Below are 20,261 nucleotides of genomic sequence, written 5' to 3' on the forward strand. Positions count from 1 at the left end.
CGAATTAGGAAGGGGAGTAACATTAATTCTTTATAACAACATAACCACAAAACATGCACGATACGTGACAAGAACGAACTGCAAAGTGCTTTTCCATTTTGCCTTTTTGAGACCAAAAACAGGAAGCCAATCAAAATACTAAGCCGATCTGCAGCAAGTCTGTCTCAATTCCTTCCTCAAGCAATATAGCTGGAGCTGTCCATTTGTTGATGATAATGAATGCAGGTGTGTTCTTAATCTTGCGGGGTTAATTCACATGCTGTTTGTACCAGTGTATATTCACGTCGTTAGAACTGCATCAATGTGAGTGGTTTGTCATTTCCTGAGAGTTTTGTCTCAGCCAAGCATGTGACTGATGGAGTGAATAGCGTGCTTATGTACTATTTGAACTTGATGGTCTCCCAAATTTTGAAATAGGAACCGCAGGATGTGCAAGCAACGTCTGTATTATTCTGACTCCTAGAATATCAAACTACTTGACATAGCTCAGCAGATAACATTTATTCAATGCCATGTTTGCAAATAAAATATTAAATCCTTTGGCCCCACTAAATCATAAAGAGAATAATGTGAGAGGTTTGTTTGTTTATAGCTCTTTTACATAGCTCTTTTACATAGTTAAAATTCATGTGTATAAAGTGATGAAATATTATTGACAAATTGTTTTGCTGTTTGGAGGTTTTGCTGTTTCTACCATTCATACAAAACTCATGTAGCACAGTTCCTGGAATGGTGAAAAACCCTACTGTAATGTTACAGAATGAGCCTTAAGGATTTGTTTTTGTTTTGTTTTTTAAAAAAGCACTTTTATATTATAAATATTAATTCATCAATAAGATTACTTTTTTAATGTGAAAATAAACCATGAACTCGACACCCTTAACATCTCAATTTTGTCTCATCTGAGTCTTTTTGGGAAACGTTTAAAGCTGCCATTATTTTAGCAGTACATGTTTCGAAACCATAGGACCAATCCTCACACTCCAGATGAGGATGAAGTGATCTCAAATTACTTTACATTAAAGAGAAACTGTCCAGTTCTGGGAGAGCTCAGAGCTCACAGGAGAAGCCCTGCAATGTCCCATCAAGGAAGGAATTCCAGGCAAGAGTGGAGCTCAAGACAAGATCATAATGTGAAGGACCTTGACAAGCTCTGCAGAGGCAGATATGCAAGCTGTTGCCTCTGCATGCACTTAGGGCAAGGAAAAGAAAAAGGAAATTACAACTCTGTACGACCCAAGGCTGGTGCAATATGAGGGAACACAGAGACATGTACATGTAGCTATACTTTAAAAAACAAAATAAAATTGCTGCCCCAGTGTGAAACTGTGCTCCTAAAAATAATATTTAAAAACATACAGGAAGTGATCTGTTCCTGCCCTTGCGTTTCAATAGCAGATATTTTCCCTTCTTGTCATGATTGCATTCTGCCATATGGACAGGCAATCAATATTTTAACAGGTCAAATAATGCTATTTTAATAGTTGTGTGGAGCCACAATTTCAATCCGACTTCCAGCTGATTGCAGTACAGTTAATGCCACAGCAGAGTTAAATGGTTTTAGAAGGAATGCAAGCAGCTGTCTTATATTATCACACTTAAGTTTCATCCTTCTGAAGGGACAATGGCAGCTGTAGGCACCAGCCATAACAGGGCAAGGAAGCTGTTTGTTGTAGGGATGTTGTGGTCAAGGGACGATGGCAATGTGGAGCTCTAAAGCTGTGCTCAAGTATAAGGGCCATCAAGAACTGAGCTAAGTGTCCTTCAGTGGGACGACTTTTGTGAGTGGACCCTGGCAAGCATCTTGGCTATAGTGTCAATACTACGAGCAACAGTGGTACCTCATTAATTAATTAATTAATTAATTAAGTGGTACTTAATTGGTTCTGGAAGTCCGTACTTAACCTGAAGCAAACTTTCCCATTGTAAGTAATGGAAAGTGGATTAATGCCTTCCAGATGGGTCCACGGAGTACTTAAATTGAAAGTACTCAGCCTGAAGCGTACTTAACCCGAGGTATGACTTTACATTTAAAGAGGTATTTCCATAAAGTTTATATACATATTGATAATCGAAAACCTCGAAGTGGTTTTACAAAGAGGATAAAACAATAAAATCAGCAAGAAAAAACTTAGTGGTGGAGGGGGAATATAAATTTGCCCTATATATATATATATATATTTACTTATGCAAAACTCAGTGGCATCTGTAAATAATCTTAACGCTTTCTCTAGTACTGGGGCACATGTGCCCCTGTTCTCATATTACACAATGAAATAAATTAGGGATAACTTTATTTGATTATTTAATTTCTATAAAGCTTAATATATTAAAAACACCACTATAAGCCCTCTACAAAAAAAATGAAGCAGCAACAGATAAAATATTACAAATATACAAAGTTACATACAAAAATGTTACTTCAGTACAACGTTACATATCTCTCTCTCCATTCATTTCCCTTCTGACACACCCTCCCCTTCAGCCTCTGGGTTCTCATGGTTTTGAAACCATTTCATACTTTAAAAATCAGACTGTTGGTTTTGTTTTGTTTTTGCTTCCTCGTTTTCTATGTATTTGCTCCCTGCAGTTCCTCTTTTTTGCCCACTAGATGTCAGTAAAAGGCAGCTGCATCTCAGAGGAGGCCTCTTCATCCTTTACACTATTTCCCACCCCTGACAGCAACAGCATGTTAAACATAGATTATCCTTGCACTTTAATCCCCAAATGTATCCCCGTCTCGGCTAAGCCTCTGTAGCAGACAGCAGCTAGGAATGTCCTGTAATGAATGATACTGATAAAAGCAGGTACAGTGCGGCAGTTCAGGAGACGTCTGGCGTTGCATGCAAACTCTGCGGGCTGTTCCTGCAATGCAGTACTGTCTTGTATGAGAGATCCGATCAGACTGATTTCAACATTATACACACAGCCAGAGTTAATGTGATCTTGTCTATAACGTTCGGCTGCCTATGCAAAACCATTTGGTTACAAGGTAATCGATCTTTCACTTACATGCAGAGGAGTCTCCTCGGTGCAAGCTCTCTTGAGGCGATTATTACAAAGGGGGCGGGGCGGGGCGAGGAATCCATATATTTAAATAGACATAGTCGCTAAATGAATGTTGGCTTACTTTACTAAGATTTTGTTGTTGGTGGTATTCCTCTGTCTCTGTGTGCGCGTGCATTTGTAGAAAGCAGTATTTTGTGTGTGCTGACACACAAGATCTGGAGTAGATGTCGTTTTCTGTGCGCGCACACAAATATGTAGAAACAGCTGTGCACACGTTTTCATCCATCTGTTACAATCGCCCTGGAGCAATGAGTTATGTAGTTTTTTGTGGGCTTTGTGTGGTCCAATAATAAACCAAAGACATTGAAATGAAATTGGCAAAGCTGAAATTTGATTCTATGGAGGCACTCAAATAAAAGCAATTAAGTTACCCATGAGTCACGGGCAGAATAAAAACTCTTAAGGGCCTACATCAGAAAAATAAATGCACATAGAAAATAAACTTTTTAAAAGAATATTGTTATAAAGTGGTGCAATATTTCAGGAGTTGTAGATGCTTTATCCAGGGTGTGAGTTTCCATTAGGACAATGAGACACAGTGGAGACTGTGGTGTCATTATGATACATGGTTTATTTACACATATATACGACCTGAACCCAACAGAGGAATGTCCAACAATACATTCCAATAAGTTCTGACCTCTCCCATAGACACCAATAGGTTCTTGGCTCTCCCTCTCCAACCTACTGCTTAGTAACTGCTCCTTAACTCCGGGAATAGGGCTGTATATAAATTCAATTAACAACAATAACAACTCCATGTTAGGTTCCATGATGGAGGACAGCCAAGGTGGGATATATAAATACAGTACAAATTACTGAACAAACAAAAGAAAACATGCTAGTGTGGATGCAGACCAACGACATTTACTTTGCTGGATGAGCAATCAAATAGTTGCCAGTTGCACAGTTTGCATTTATTTATTTGTGCAAGGCGTTTATGGATCGTTTTTCAGGTGGACACCACTAAGTGTTTTTACCACAGATTATGACAAGCTTTGGGGTTTGTTTGTTTTTTTATTTATTAAAAAAGTTAAGATAAAACAAGGGCAACAGTTTGCTTATAAATAAGAGATCTCTAGAAGCCCCTGTGGTGCAGGTCAGGGGGGCGCGGCTGGAGGGCGGCGGCAGGTCTCTCTTATTTTCTGTTCCATTCGGAGAAAGGCGGTCATTCAGAAGCTTAATGTCGGGTATATGGCGATACATAAGGAAAAAAGGAAAACCCAGTGTCAGTGTGCATCTGCATGCACGCTTGGAAAGTCAGCCCCGTGGATGCGTGTCTTTGTGTGCAAAGAGGCTTCGCACTTGCTGCACGTTCTACGAGCGCTTATAGACGAGTTGCAAGACTTGCCGCCGAATACGTGCTTAAGCACGGAAAAACCTGCCTAATTTAAAACACGCCGCGCCAGAGACCTTTGCACGCGCCTTTAAGTGACAGCACAACGCCTGGATCGGCGGTAACGCCACATTCCGAGCTTCCGTTCGCAGCAGCAGCAGCCGCCCCAGGTCTGCCTGCGCGCGTGGATCTATATCGTATCTGTTTATATACAGTACTGTATAGCTTTCCTCCGCGCAGCGACAGCAGCAGCAGGACTATCCTGTCAGCTCCCTCCCGCCGCCGCCTCCTTGTTTGTGTGTATGAACGAGGAGCCGCGCTTCTCTCCTCTCGCCGCCTCTCCTTTAGGGGGCGCCAGAGCCTCGTCTGCTTCCCCTTCCCTCAGAGGACACTGAGGCAGCCCGCAGCGCCAGGCGAGGGGGAGGGAGTAAAGAGAGCGAGTAGGAGGAAAAGAGTGGGCGGTGAGGGGGGGGATGCCGCGCGCGCTCTCACTCGCTGCCCCAGACGTCACGTGATAATGAGAAGCCTTTCCCCCCCCCTCCCTTCCATTTATTTATTTCTCTGTCTCTCCCCCCCTGTTGGCCACGCGACTGCTTAAGGCCACCAGGGGGCGCCGCCTCAGGGCAGGACTGTCTGATTGGTTGGCTGCGGCGAAGGAGCGCTGTTGATCAAGCAAGGAGGGAGGGGAGGGAGGGGGAGAGAGAGGGAAAAGGCCCAACGGCTGCGGCGGTTGGCGGCGCGAGACTCTTGAGCGCGCCGTGCGTGACGCGGCGTTCCGAGAGGGAAGGTCGGAGGAGGAGCGACGGCGAGGTGAAGGCGCAGGCGAGGCGAAGTGTGTGAGGAGCAGCTGCTGCTCTCGCTGCGGCGGCGGGCGGCGTGAGCCGAGGACGCGATGTGAGGTTTCCACACGGCCCGGCAGGGCAGGCGGCGACGCCCGGCGAGCGGGCAGAGAAAGGTGAGAGAGGCTGTGGAAGAGGTTGGCGGCCCCGCCACCGCCGCCTTCGCCCACAACTGCCTGCCTATCCCGGTGCGGAAGTGGCGCTTGTTGTGTCTGAAGCGGCAGCGGGGGAGGCCCCCATGTGGTGCGTACACACGGCGCAGGCAGACACGAGGGTTGCCTGACCCTGCAAGTCTCCGGAGGAGGCGGGCGAGGGACCAAAGCTTTGGCAGGCCCGGATCCACTGCGGGCGGGCCTCCCTCCTGGCTGGCGAGCGGGGCTTGGGTTGCTCGCTTCTCCGGAGGGGAGAGGGCGGCCGGTTGTTTTAAGTCAGCGAAGCCTCGGCCTCCTCGAAGGCGCCAACCTGGTTGACGCCGCCGCCGCCGCCGCTGCCCTTAGTTCCGGATCAGCGTCGTTTGCAAGCCGAGCACGTCCTGGGAACCATGGCGGTGCCTCGCAGCTTTTCTACATCCCTGCCAGCTGCCTTGCTGGTGGCTGCACAGGCACAGCTCGCACACGGCGTGAGGAAGTGGGGGATGCCTGGGGTTTATCTACTGACACGGAAGGAGTTGCTGTTTTTTCCGTGCTCCTTCCTCTGCGTCTTCAGGCGCTCGTGCCCATTGCAAAACTAAGACGCCGGCTACTCAGGCTCGGGGTTTAAAAGAAAAAGGGAAACCGGGTAGATAGAAAAGAGCGGTGCCGCATGAAGGCTGGCGCGAGTTATATGCAACAGGATTTCACAGCTGGGTTGCGATAAGAAACATGTTTCCAGTTGCTTTTGGTTGTGGTGGGGATGAAGACAGTTGCTCAGATGGGATCATTTCCGATTTCTTTGAGTATCTTGTTCAAGCACCCGTCATGCATCTTTATGTGTATTAGACAGCTACCCAATTTGCACGTTTCAGTCCCATAATTCTTGCAAAGGGGGGTGGAATTGCTTGCCCCAAAAATACTGCCCTAGAGGTTCAGAACAAAAGGTCAAATAGAAGTCTTGGTACATATCTTTATATGCTTAATCACTAGTGAACACCAGGGGCTGTAGTTAGATAAGATCCTTATAATAGCTTCGTTAAACTAAAGATAATTAAACACACCTAGTCTCTGAAGACCTTTCATTTGCTATCTTGTCTCTTGTGTGACATTAACCTGACCTGACATTGGCCTTTTCTTCTGTCTCTGTAAGGCTAGTTTTACCTGCTGATTGATTGAACATTGCAGACCATTACTAGTGGGGGTAACATTAGAAAGACCACATAATAAAAATATCTTTTTACTTAAAAAATAAATAAAATTTTTTTCTTAGTGGCTATTCTGTTCTGAAGCTTCTCATTTACAGGGCAAAACCAGTCAGCTTTTTCCATATGTGAGGTAGTATATATGCTTTGGATTATGTGTTGAGTCAGAAGAAAGACACTAACTTTGGGAATGTCTCACTGAGTATGGTCATAACTTGACCTTCCACTAACACAATGAAACTTGGAAATTTAATAGGAAGAATTGCCACAGCTTTCTGAATGGACTGTAATCTTTGTTTCTGCTTGTTCTGTTGCTATTAATCAGACAAAAATGCTAAACTAGTTTAGTAACTAAATACAAATAATATAAAGTAAAAGGTAGTTAGACTGAATAAGTTGCTTGCATAAAATGTATTAAGTACTTGGAAAATAACTGTACGGAACAGTGGTTAATGTTCTTTTGCTTCATATTTGCATAATAATCCCTGTGAGTCTCATTAAATTCAATGGAATTTACTTCCAGATAATTGTATATAGATTGGCAACTTAGTCTAGAAATTCTAATAGCAGAAAATAATATTTTTGTATTGGTACACCTAGCTGAAAATCCCCCTGAAGTACATCTTTAGGCCTATATGTTATAATTAAATCATGTGGTTTGCTTTTTATGGATGATCAAGTTTGGTTGGACCATACCCTTAACATTCAAAGTAATTTCCTTCCAATATATCTGTTATTTATTGATTTTTGTTTCTGGGGTGTTTTTTTTACATGCACCTCAAGGTGATGCACAGACATACAGTAAAAGCAGCTAAAATATTTTTTAAAACAGAGATTTCTGCAGGGTCACAATTGGACCCATGCCAGTCCCAAAACCTATCCCCACCCCTGTGAGTCGACTTTCACAAGCTGTGTAGCAAATTGGCTTCTTCATGCTTAGATCCTTGATCATATAACTAATACAAGCAATGTGCTCTATATTCTGTGACTTGACTTGCAAGTATCTGTTTTATATGTTTATTGAAATATCTGCTAGTCATGATGGCTGTGTGCCAGCTCAAAAAATCGGAGTACTAGTACCCAGGAAGCAAAAGTAGGGACAATACTGTTGTATTCAAGTCTTTTTTTCAGGTTTTCCGTAGGCATCTCATCTGACCATTGTGAGAACAGGATGCTGGACTAGGTCGGTCTTGGTCTGATCTTACAGGGCTCTTAGATTGCTCTGCATGTTTATTATTACAGTCATACCTCTGGTTACGTTCGCTGTGGTTTACTTCTGGATTCGGCGATTTGCACAGACGCGCCAAATGACGTCACGCGCATGTGCAGAAGCGCTTAAGGTTGCGTACTGCTCTGGTTGCATACCGTTCGCATCCAGAGGTACCACTGTACTTTCTAGAAAGCTTGTTGGTGTCTCTTGTATCTTCTTTCTCTTACATCAAGTATGTCAGCTTATATTATGGATGGCTATTTTGTATTATTATGACAGTTATACCTTGGTTCTTGAACTGAATGCATCATGGGAGTTCGTTCGACTCCCGAAACCATTTGAAAACAAAAGCACGGCTTCCGATTGGCTGCAGGAGTGTCCTGCAGCCAATTGGAAGCTGTGCTGGATGTTCGGCTTCCGAAAATCGTTCAAAAACCGGAACACACACTCCAGGTTTTTGATTGTTTGGGTACCAAAACGTACAAGTTCTAAGGCATTCAGCAACCAAGGTACAACTGTATTGTACTATTCGTACAAGTCTTTCATGCCCTTTGGCTAGAATAAGAAACTTAAGAACTGCATTGAACTTTCTAATTTGGGAACTTTGATAGTCTGGATTGGGTTGATCATTGGAGGCAGGGGGTACAATTGTATATGTACAGTATTGCTTAGTAGCAGAGAGCACCTAAGCATGTATTGTTCATAATTTACTGTGGGTGGTAGTATACCCCACTTCAATACAAGCCAGCACAACTAACTAGAACAAAATAAAATCATAAGCACATCAAAAAAATTGTACAATCAAGAACAGCACCATAAAGGTTTTTTTAAGTGAATAAATCAGGGGTCAGCAAACTTTTTCAGCAGGGGGCCGGTCCACTGTCCCTCAGACCTTGTGGGGGGCCGGACTATATTTTGGAAAAAACATATGAACAAATTCCTATGTCCCACAAATAACCCAGAGATGCATTTTAAATAAAAGGACACATTCTACTCATGTAAAAACATGCTGATTCCCGGACCGTCCGCGGGCCGGATTTAGAAGGTGATTGGGCCACATCCGGCCCCCGGGCCTTAGTTAGTTTGGGGACCCCTGGAACAAAGCATTCTGAATGCAACTGCTATAGCAGACAAATTGTGTTTTGGACAGCTTTGCCTTTGACCTTCAGGGCTTCACTGATGGAAGTGGATTGAAGGCTTGAATTGACTTGAAGCATTCCCACATTTTTGCAGTCAACAGCTACCACTGGATCTTCATGCGTAAGATGAACTCATTGGCTTTAAAGCAAGCCAACTTCACACCATGAATTATGAAGCTGGTTTGTTAAACTAATCAGAATTCATTGTAAACCATGATCTCTAGTCTTGAGACACAGCAAGCTGAGGTTTAGGGAAAGCAAGACTTAACATAGTTGCAGTTGCAGCTAAGAGAGGTATAGTGGAATGTGTGAGACTGAGGTTCAGATGGATTCATTCCAGGTTGTACATACCAAACCATGTTTAAACCATGGTGTGAAATCAGTCACAGTATTTTAAAGATGCTAACTGAACTCTTTGTTAGTTTTCTGTCACAACACAGATCTGAGTTCTCCTTGTTAATGAATAAGCTGTCAGTATACATAATTATCCACTAAAGTTGACAAATCCATATAGTATAGAATGCTTGTAAAAGTTTCACTTGGAATCTCTGCAATTTGTAGGGAAGGAAATTCGTTTCTAATGGATACCTTTGTTAACAAATGCTCATGTCTCTGAAAATCATGTTTTCACATTTTGCTTCCATAAAGCAAACTCTGACTCAGCAACTTTTGTCAAGCACAGAATCTGTGCTGTCTCTTGGGTGTCATCCCAGCCTTTATGTGGATGCCCTATGTGTGATTGCTATGCCTTGTTTTCATGGCCAGATCATCTGTGCTTTGCATGGTTACTTGTCTCAGGCTTTTCACACCATGCATTTCCAGTGCAGTTTTGTATTTAACAACTTGTGGGTTGCCATGGGTGACAAGGAATTCTGTACAGGTGAATGAGTGGGCTGGAGGAGAAGTAATAGTTCACTCCATCCATTCTGGCTGTAGCGGAAAGGAAGCCCCTTCCTCTGTGGCCAACACCAAGGCATAGCAGGCTTGTGGAAGAAAGACAGATTGCCCAGTCCCTCCTCTGCCAGCTGTTCAGTGGAGGCAATATTTTGTTTTAAGTCTTTAGTAGCCTGTACTTTGTCCATGGCTAGCACAGAAATGCCAACAAATGGCCTCATATAGCAGTGTAGTAATGTTCATGGACTTTTTCTCAAGATTGTTACGGTGCTCTGTATATGATGACAGTTTGTTATCCGTAAAATCCCAAATGTTACAAAACCTCAAATTTAGAATAAAACATGGGTTGGATTGCCTTCTGTTAAATTTATTTAGTCAGTGTTTGAAACACCCATTGTTCTGGGTGCATTTTGTGACAGGGAATTTCCGCAGCACAGGCAGTTTCTGAGCTCTGGGCGCAGTACAGTACCTAAGATTTCAGATTAAAACTACAGAGTGGAAGGAAAGGAGGTTCTTTTTCTCCCCGCCCCCCACTTCCAGCTAGTCTCTGAAGACTGGAGAAGAGACCTTCTTAAGAATATTAGGAGGGTTGGCAGGGGAAAGACTAGAGTAGACCCTGTGAAAAATGAACATAATATTTTCTCTGCAGTTCATTCATTTTCAGTTTTGTATTCTTGTTATAAAAAAGCGTGCTTAGACATTCCGTTGTTGTGCCCATAACCTAGACCTAAGGTGCCATTTAGCTCTTAGCTTTCATATCTCAGTTTCTAACACTGCATTTAGTTCCCATAGAAATAAAGAGGACCTACATTGGTAAAGACTTACATTGATTTCATTGATAAGTACAGCTAAGTTAGCCTGGGTATAGTCCAATATATGGTATAAAATTAAAGCACGGAATTTGAATTTGCTTTTTATAAAGCACCCCACACTACAATTTAAATTTCTGTTTAAGAAACAGTGCAGAAGAGTTAATGGTGGCAGTTTCTACCTGTTCTTTTAAAGAGCAAAAACACTCAATGGATACTGTTTCTACTCCTCCTTTTAAAGAGCAAAACATTAGTTTAACCTATGTGACTTCAAAGATTGAAATAACATTATACTGATACACATGGGGTGGTTGTTTTTTAACCCCTTGATTATCTTTGTGGTAGTCCCGAACACCAAATGCCATTAGGTTAATCTTCACAGAATTGTGTGGGAGTGGCTACACAAGTGGAACTAATTGACATAAGATTCTTCCTAATAGGAGGTCCTAGAGAAGGTGCTCTCCATTTCCACACAAAGCAAATGGTTGCAGAATGCATTGCAAAATGTAGGATAGCTTATAACCATTCTACTGAATGGCACTTTCAAAACACCAAAATAATGCTATTCCAATACTGTAATATGAAGATGAAAACACTAACCCAAAAATGTATCTGCAAAAGACGGTGACTATACCTAATAGTTGGTGTGTATACACTCTGAATATGGGGTAACAGTGCCAAAATAGATTTTGAAGATAAATGTGTGGCTTCCTACTTGAGAGAATGGGATGGGAATATGACCAATCAATGTAGAAAGTAACATAAGTTTGTGCTGCTTGTACTTGGGTAGTAAAATAACAAAAATAAGGCGGCAGATTTAGATGTGTTTACCAATGTGTTCAGAGCCCATCTGCTTATGCAAGTGCTTTCTAAAAATGAACTGTCTGTAAGACAAAGCTGTCAAGTTCTCCCTTTTTTTAAAGGGAAATTCCCTTATGCTGAATAGGCTTCCTTGTGAGAAAAGGGAAAACTTGACAGCTATGCTGTAAGAATAGAGCCACGAAAGCATGCCTATTTGGCTGAAGAACTGTAGAGACTGCCAAATCTCAACATTGAAGATGAGTATTCTGTGCTTTGTATTTTGTTTGAAGACTTTAGAAGCTCTTTTTTCCCCAAGAGAGCTAGGAAGGGACAAAGGTAGTCAGGCTAGGATGAAGGAGATCTAGTTTCAAATCCCTTTGGTCTAACCTGCTGCTCAGGCAGGTTTATTCAAAGGAGTTGAATAAATAAGAATTGTGCATACTTTGAATTGTGTTTCAAATTATTGATGACATCCAGCAGTAAAGAATTCAACCTAAGAATAACAAAACACTATACTTGTTATCTAGAATGCAGAATATCAAAATGATGGTCCTGGGATTGGACAGGGGTCTCTAATGCATCCATTATTGTGGTAGTAAAGTAACAAAGAATGCCATTGTGTTCTTAATTTATGTCTATGCTACTCAAATTACCTTTCAGGGATGGGGGCGTAATATAAGGCAGGTTGTGGCAGGACTGATGCAATTACTTCCTTGTTTGGATCCCCTGGAGGAAATAATAATTGACCATTTTCCAACTTGTTATCAGAAGGCATGAGGTTTGATTCACAGTGAAGTGTTAAGGAGATGAGGTAACTTTCACCCACTAGAGTACTGCTGGGTAGTGTATCTGGAATCCTGAGGCAGGGTACTTACCAGACGTATTGTCTGAAAAGACACTAATTGGATTAGGTAAAGGTAAAGGGACCCCTGACCATTAGGTCCAGTCGTGACCGACTCTGGGGTTGCGTGCTCATCTCGCATTGTTGGCCGAGGGCGCCGGCGTATAGCTTCCAGGTCATGTGGCCAGCATGACAAAGCCGCTTCTGGCAAACCAGAGCAGCACATGGAAACGCCGTTTACCTTCCCGCTGTAGCGGTTCCTATTTATCTACTTGCTAAAGGCTAACAAGAGAGAATGAGCTGAAAGGAACCTGCTCAGCAGCTGATTGCAAGAGATCTGGAGGGAGATAAGAGAGCTAGCTCCTGGCCCCTTGCCTAGGCCTCAATTGTTGTCTGCAGAGGGAGACATGTGACTGGCTGATTAGATTATCTGTCTGGAAACTGTAGAAATGGGTCCCTTTCCTATAGAAGAAGCTGCAGAACTGTGAGTTGAACCCCATAAAAACAGGATTTTTTCCCTTTGCAAGGAAACTCAGCAACTTTGAGCTGATCCTAAAAATGGAGCATTCCCCCTTTGCAAAAAAGATGCACAACTCTTGAGCTGATCCTTAAAAAATGGAGCTTTCCCCTTTTGCAAAAGAAGCTTCCTCAAATATTTAATTATTATTTTTCTTGTTTTCCTCCTCTAAAAACTAGTTGCATCCTATGGTCAGGTGCGTCCTATGGAGCGAAAAATACGGTAACTTCTTTTGGCCCAAGAACCACATTGACAGTCATCCTTCTGAGGGCAACATGCCAGTGCTTGTGTGGCCAATGTACACACACAATGCAACAAGCACATACACTCACTAGACATGCAGTCGTGCAGCACTCTCCCTTTCTTGTGTCACACACCACACACACATGCAGTCAAACACTATACATAAGCTATCACAGATGCAAGCAGACATACAGATAACGCACATGCATGCAGCCAGACTTTCATTCAACATTTGCAGCCCTCTGGAAACGCTGCTTTTTTCTTTGACACTCAGCATTCTGTGCAAAGTAAATGGCAGCATTTTAACCTAATTCAATGCTAGGCTGGAGGAAAACCCGCCTTTTACTCTTAAACAGGAGACAGAGGGTTTATCTCTGATATCTGCACTGTGGTTCTTAGCACTGTAATGAGGCTACATCACTTTAGCCCAGTATAAGAAAACTCAAGGCTCTGATTCCGCAAGCCACAGGAAGTTGTCTGCCAGCGCCCAAGTACCATCTCCTAATCTCAAGAGGGGGGGAGAAATCCCTCTGACATTGCATCTAGTTTGTCCTAAATGTCACAATATCAACTGCTATTTTGGTTTGTACGGCTAGATGAGAGGTTATTTGAAAGATTGGGCCAGTATATAGGCAAATAGCACCTAGGGTTCAAGATAGACTTAAGTTGTGCAATATTAGGTTAAAGATTTCTAAAGTTTTTGCATACATGTGAATTTATATTTTGTGGTAAGAGAATGGGTACATCAGGTGTGCTGTTTAAAGTCTTCCCAATGTAAATATTTGTAGCTCCTACACCTCAATTTGAAATTATATAATAGTAATACTGACAATATTTGTATGTTTTTTCTCCCTAAATAGCTTCACTATGAAGGAAGGGGGATGGAGAAAAAGAGCCAGTGACAGAGATGGCTGGGGAATATGGGTATGTTTAAATCTAAAATTATAAACATAACATTTTAGAGACTTAGCTTGCTTTTTCCTAGTGTTTATAGGTAGCTTTAACATAACTATTTTATTTCTACAATAATTTCTATAATAGCCTTACTGTTTTAATCTCTGACTTATGCAAAGTGTAATGGATGTTTAGGTAATACTATCCAGTTCATATGGGACATTGGCTAGAAAATGATATATATTTTTCTTGTACTTATTCAGAACATACAGGTTTTTGTAGGTGCTTAGTAGTGGGTTTGCTGTGATTTTAACCCTGCTAAGGATTATTAGCTGCATTTGTATTTTTATGTAATAAATTATATTGTAATAATATATTATTATAATATATTGTAATACATATATTACATACATGTATTCAATATATGTTTTATTTAGCATTCCCTTGAGATCCAATGTTGAAAAGTGGTATTAAAATATTCTAATAATAAAATAAATAATGTTTATGTGATTATTCCATTTAAAGGTTTTCCACAACTGTATATTCAAGCCAAAACTAAACTGATATTAAATAGTTTTAAAGGCTGGCAAACCTTTTGACCCATTTCCATAGACACAAAAAAGTTGAATGTATCTATATCTAAAGTCTGTTTTATTTACATTCCAGGGAGGATATATGCCGGCCAAAGTCCAGAAACTGGAGGATCAGTTCCGTTCAGAGGCAGCTATGCAACACCAAAAAGATGGAACTTCATCTGGTATCTTTAATGGAGTTGCCATCTATGTCAATGGCTTTACAGGTGATAGCTTTCATTCTTTCAAAATATTCATTCAAATGCCTTTTAAGAAAAATTAGGATGAAGCAAAGTTGATGAAGGAGCTATACTGTGTGGAAGTCACAAAGCAATTTATATATCATTCTCCTCGACATAAGTTTCTGTAGTCTTGTTTTTGAGGGGAGCCATCTAGACTGCTTTTGGCCTGGTTAGTTCCCCTAACAAACTAAAAATGCTTCAAAATACACAAGGTAATACTTTATGTGGCTTTCACAAGAAGCATTTCTAATGCAAGATTTAAATGAGTAATTGAAGTGTAGAATTTTTCTAAAATTAGTATTACACAGCCGCTTGCCCCCCCCCCTCAATATTCTGTATGTAGGCTGCTTTGCCCTCCACTAGGTCTGGAAACCTCAGGCTGCAATCCTATTCTAACGTTTCAGGGAGTAAGAAGTGGAACTTACTTCTGCATAGATGTGATTAGGATTGCTGCTGTTATTTGATGAAGGGTTGGCTGTACTGGTTTTAGATCTTAATTTTACGTTACCATGTTAAGAACATTGTGATCCTCTCTGAGACTGTTTTTGCAATGAAGGACAGAATATACATTCTGAAACTATTTAATTTATTTAACATTTATATGCTTTTCTTTGGTCAAAAAGACCCCTAAGGCAGTTTACAATGATCAGATAAAAGATAGTCCTTGCCCTCAGGCTTACAATCCCATGGAGCAGTCTCCATGGGGCCAAGCAGAAGTTACCCAATGCCACCCTCTAGAATTGCCCCCGCAGGTAGGAGTGGAAACACTGTAATACCATGCCTTCAACAGAGTCAGTTGAGTAAGAAACCATGGACAGTTGTGGGGTTTTGTGCAGATTTTTTGTAATAAGAACTGTATTCAGTGAACACAGAGTGACTATGGTATATTATAAAGGTAAAGGTAAGGGGACCCCTGACCATTAGGTCCAGTCGTGACTGACTCTGGGGTTGCACACTCATCTCGCATTATTGACTGAGGGAGCCGGCGTACAGCTTCCAGGTCATGTGGCCAGCATGACAAAGCCGCTTCTGGCAAACCAGAGCAGCACATGGAAACGCCGTTTACCTTCCCGCTGTAGCGGTTCCTATTTATCTACTTGCATTTTGATGTGCTTTCGAACTGTTAGGTTGGCAGGAGCTGGGACCAAGCAACGGGAGCTCACCCGTCACAGGGATTCGAACCACCGACCTTCTGATCAGCAAGCCCTAGGGTCTGTGGTTTAACCCACAGCGCCACCTGGGTCCCTTATGGTATATTATGGAATGAAAAAATAAATAAATCAGATGTCCTTAATTGGAAACCATTGGTGGCAGCTTTTAAAAATTATTATCTTGCATTTCCTTCAGTTTATCAGAAAATTATTGAAATTTTGGCAACATGAATATTCAGATGAATACTCCTATGTCCATTAATTTGTATTGTGGATATATTAGTCTAGGAGCAGCTCATGAAGGAAACTGACTCTGCAAAATACTTCAGTTGTGTGGTTTCTGTAGAAAAACATTTAAAAGTACTTACCCATGTATTTTCATAAATCTGTTACAGATCCATCAGCTGATGAACTGAGGCGGCTAATGATGTTGCATGGAGGACAATATCATGTATACTATTCTAGATCCAAAACAACACACATTATTGCAACAAATCTTCCAAATGCCAAAATAAAAGAACTCAAAGGGGAAAAAGTAGTCCGACCAGAATGGATAATAGATAGGTAAATATTATTGGAGAATCATATCCAGGCTTGATAATACTGTTTAAGTTAGGGATAGGAAACTAGGAACCCTACAGGTATCATTGGATTCCAGCTTGCATCAGCCCTGACAGTTGGCTTTACTGGTTGAGGTTTATGAGAGTTGGAGTCTACCAACATATGGAGGACTACAGGTTTAAGTGTTCCAAATGTGAACAAATTTGAAAAAACAAAACAAAATTGCATTCTGAAATATTATTTAATATGTGTTAAATGTTTTCATATGTGATTATCCTATAAATCTATGATGGATGGATCAAATTTTATGGGAATTGAATGCAAAATATTGAAGAGGCAGACTTTTGAGTGCTTAGCAAATAAATTTCTGACTAAAATAAGCGTACAGTAATGGTTTTGATTAATAAAATTATGATCAACAGGATTGCTGATTAAAGTGAATGTTATAAATTTAAAGAAAAAAATCTAATAAGCACTCAGTGTGCAACTAACTATTCTCTGATTTAATGATGGATTGTTAATTCAGGGCTGGAGATAAAAAGCAAAATCAAACACTATTTTATCTTACTGGCATATAGTTATGAATTTCTTTATACAAAAAGGTTTTAAAAATGGAAATATAAATGATAGCTTTAATAAAAGCTTAGGATCTCTAATGATATTAGGATTTATAAATAATGAAGTAAATTATTCCTTATTTATACCTTGTTATACCTTTCATGTGTTCAACTTTATTGCATTATTTTGTATTCTTTAGAATGTAGCAATTATTTTACTGACATGTCATTTGAATTTTACTGAACATACAGTATTGGGAAAACAAATGATCTGCACTTGAGACTATCCCCATTGTAACATTTTAAGATTACGCTACTCCCTTAGAAACCTGGTCACATAAGTGCTAACAAGTTATGTTCTTTTAATTGGGTAATATGATCTTACTGTAGTTTTCTTAATTGCAGCATATATTGGCTTTTGATCCATTGCCAAACTTCTTGTTAGTGTACAGATTGAAGCTGGGTGGGAAATACACCATCAAGAATTAAGTTTCAGTATTGCTATGATTTGGCAGTGCATTTCCCTAGACCATGCATGATTACATTCTTTTTCTGCATAACAGGGACTTGGCTGCGTTTATCACATCAAAAACCCTCATAGAATACTTTAGCATTGCAAGTGGGAATTGTGGAAGAAGCTTCATTCGAATCCACAACCCCAAATAAAAAAGTGTTGATCAAACAGTAATATTTCACTTAAATAATTATATACAATTATATGAACTGAAGTAACTGACAGAGTAACAGAGGTGCATGCCAGTGGTAGGCAGAGTGAGAGGGGGAAATCACATGGGACGAGGGGGAAATCACATGGGACGAGATTGAAGTGCATGAAGCAACAGATGTGAGCTTTAACTTTGTACAATAAGCTATATTTCTATTGTGCAGTGGTTGCAGGCTTATGTCCTGCTTCCAGGCGATCAAAGAGGCGTTATAACAGCTCAGGGACCTATTACAGCCAGGCAAAAGGTACTTGAGGGCAGAAAGCAGAGTCAGTGAAGAACATGGCCTGAAAAAAATCTTGCGGGCTGGATATGGAGACCAGAAGGCCACATTTGGCTTCCAGGCCTGAGGGTTCCCAACATTACCTTAAATTTGTAAAACCTTTCCAGTTACTAAGTTTTGTTTTCTGTATAAAATAATGGGACAAAGAAGTGTCTAGAAATAAGACAATCAAGCTAGTAAAATAGAAATATACAAGTGCAATCAACAGCTTCTCTCCCCAACATTAAATACGTTAATGAAAGTATGTGCTGTTCAGCTGGGGGGGTATACCCCCCTACTTTAAGAACAAGATAAAAACTCTACATAGAGTCAGAATTTGTAATAACTTCTCTGATTAAACTCTCATCTTCTTTACAGCATAAAGGCTGGACGGCTCCTTTCATACATTCCATATCAGCTTTATACAAAACAGTCAAGTTTTCAAAAAGGCCTCTGTTTTAATACCATATGCAAACCTGAAGAATCTATTGCAGGTCCTAGCAATATCTCTGTGGAGCTCAACAGGGTGTAAGTAATTATTTTGAATTACAAATTTAGATTATGTTAGATGATCATCTCGGATCATTCATATTAATGCTGTTTATGCAGCTCTTAGAAGATCTCTAGGCATATTTCAAACTACTCTTTAAAACTGAGTGGACTAAGTTTATGAAACAATTCTGTCAACTTGTTATTAAAACCAGTGTGTGGAAGTGGGGGGGGGGTTCAAAGTACAATAGACGGGGAGAGTTTAGTGGTAAATGTTTTTAATTGATAGTTTTTCCTAATTTCTGTATTATACCATCTTTTTTTTAGAAATTGTCTAGTAAAGAAGTATGAAGTAGAGAATGAAATCAAAGCCAATGGAACATGTAAATTGAACATGGAAGATGAGACTGAAGATGCCAGAGTCTTGGATTTGGAGCAAGCCTTTTCTGCTAGCAAGCAGAACGGAATTCATCATAGAGACAGCATTTCCATTTTCAATGGACACACTCATAGTTCCAACAGTGCCTTAAAGACACAGGATAGCTTGGTGCACTCTGGCAACAATGTTGCAAGCAGATTGTCTCCAGCTCCTGTGCAGGAGGAGGAAAGGAGAGACTTTAGAGACTGCTCTATGCCGCATTTTCAACAAAGCAACAAAAATACTGAACTTTTACGAAATGCGCATAGGACTATGACTAACTCACCTTGTTCATCTTTGCACAGTAATATTAAAAGAAACGGTGCTCATCACTCTACAGTTCAGGGGCCTTCAAGCACAAAAAGCACTACAGTACCTTCTAATAAGGTAGAGTCACCTCTGTCCAAACCTCCTAACTGCAGTTTCATTTCCGACTTTTACTCTCGTTCAAGATTGCATCATATAGCTACTTGGAAGAGTGAATTTACAGATTTTGTCAATACACTGCAGAAACAGAACAATGCTATCTTCCCAGGAAGAGAAAAGTTAAAAAAACTGAAAGCAGGGCAATCTATACTTAACAAAGCTGACTCGGGTAGGTACTTTTTAAGGTTATGCTTTAAAAAAGCCATTCACTCTTCTTATTACGGTAACTTTAACGGGTTATATTTTGACATTGAAATTTCTATGCAAGCTAGTGATGGGCAGTATGGACCTCCAAGATAATTTGATGAGACTATAAGTGCAGCATTCCAAATGTGCTACAGTTAAGGTTGGTTGCTTATGAGCAGTCTCAGGATTGTAGGGACTGGAGTGCATGCCATGTCAAAAGGTACGGTATTAGCTGCTCTTTTTCCGACTTAGTCACTAATTATTTGAGCAAATATTGTTGCCTGCATTTCAATGTTAATGCAAAATTTAAAAAATTCCTTCCAGTAGCACTTTAGAGACCATTCCTTCCAGTAGCACTTAAGAGAACAACTAAGTTTGCCACTGGTATGAGCTTTCGTGTGCTTGCAAGAAGTGTGCATGCACACAAAAGCTCATACCAGTGACAAACTTAGTTGGTCTCTAAGGTGCTACTGGAAGGAATTTTTTTATTTTGTTTCGACTACGGCAGACCAACACGGCTACTTAACTGTTAATGCACAGTGTTATGTATCAAATTCACTTTGGGGGGGGGATGTCTGAGGGCTCATCCAGACTTCCTTTGTGTTGTGCTTTGGAGGCAGAGGTCCACACTTTAAAAGTCTTATGTCTGAGTAGTTTTGTTTGTTTTTGTTTGTTTTAATCACAGTGTTTTCACCTGGAAAGCCTGTGTTTTATTGCTGAAGCGGCAATTCACATCATTTCTTCCGATTC

At 40.7% G+C, this 20,261-nt stretch overlaps 1 protein-coding gene across 8 annotated transcripts in view; it reads left to right on the top strand.

The window, feature by feature from the left end:
• Window positions 1-5,225: 5,225 nt before the first annotated feature.
• The window catches only part of REV1 (REV1 DNA directed polymerase), a 42,890-nt gene continuing 27,854 nt past the window's right edge, over window positions 5,226-20,261 (top strand). For 4 of the 8 annotated variants that reach the window (XM_088668628.1, XM_035115511.3, XM_088668629.1 and 1 more), the window contains exons 1-6: window positions 5,226-5,360; window positions 13,892-13,955; window positions 14,592-14,724; window positions 16,286-16,454; window positions 18,371-18,520; window positions 18,809-19,494. In XM_088668628.1, the coding sequence (XP_088524754.1) occupies window positions 13,899-13,955; window positions 14,592-14,724; window positions 16,286-16,454; window positions 18,371-18,520; window positions 18,809-19,494 (1,195 nt within the window). In that variant the 5' untranslated portion in view covers window positions 5,226-5,360; window positions 13,892-13,898. Of the gene's footprint in view, window positions 5,488-13,891; window positions 13,956-14,591; window positions 14,725-16,285; window positions 16,455-18,370; window positions 18,521-18,808; window positions 19,495-20,261 lie in introns of all 8 variants that reach the window. The other 4 variants (XM_088668630.1, XM_088668631.1, XM_088668632.1 and 1 more) reach the window with 3 other exon arrangements.

This window comes from Zootoca vivipara, chromosome 4 (assembly GCF_965207765.1).
Source record: "Zootoca vivipara chromosome 4, rZooViv2.hap1.1, whole genome shotgun sequence".
In the NCBI taxonomy this organism is placed as follows: domain Eukaryota; kingdom Metazoa; phylum Chordata; class Lepidosauria; order Squamata; family Lacertidae; genus Zootoca; species Zootoca vivipara.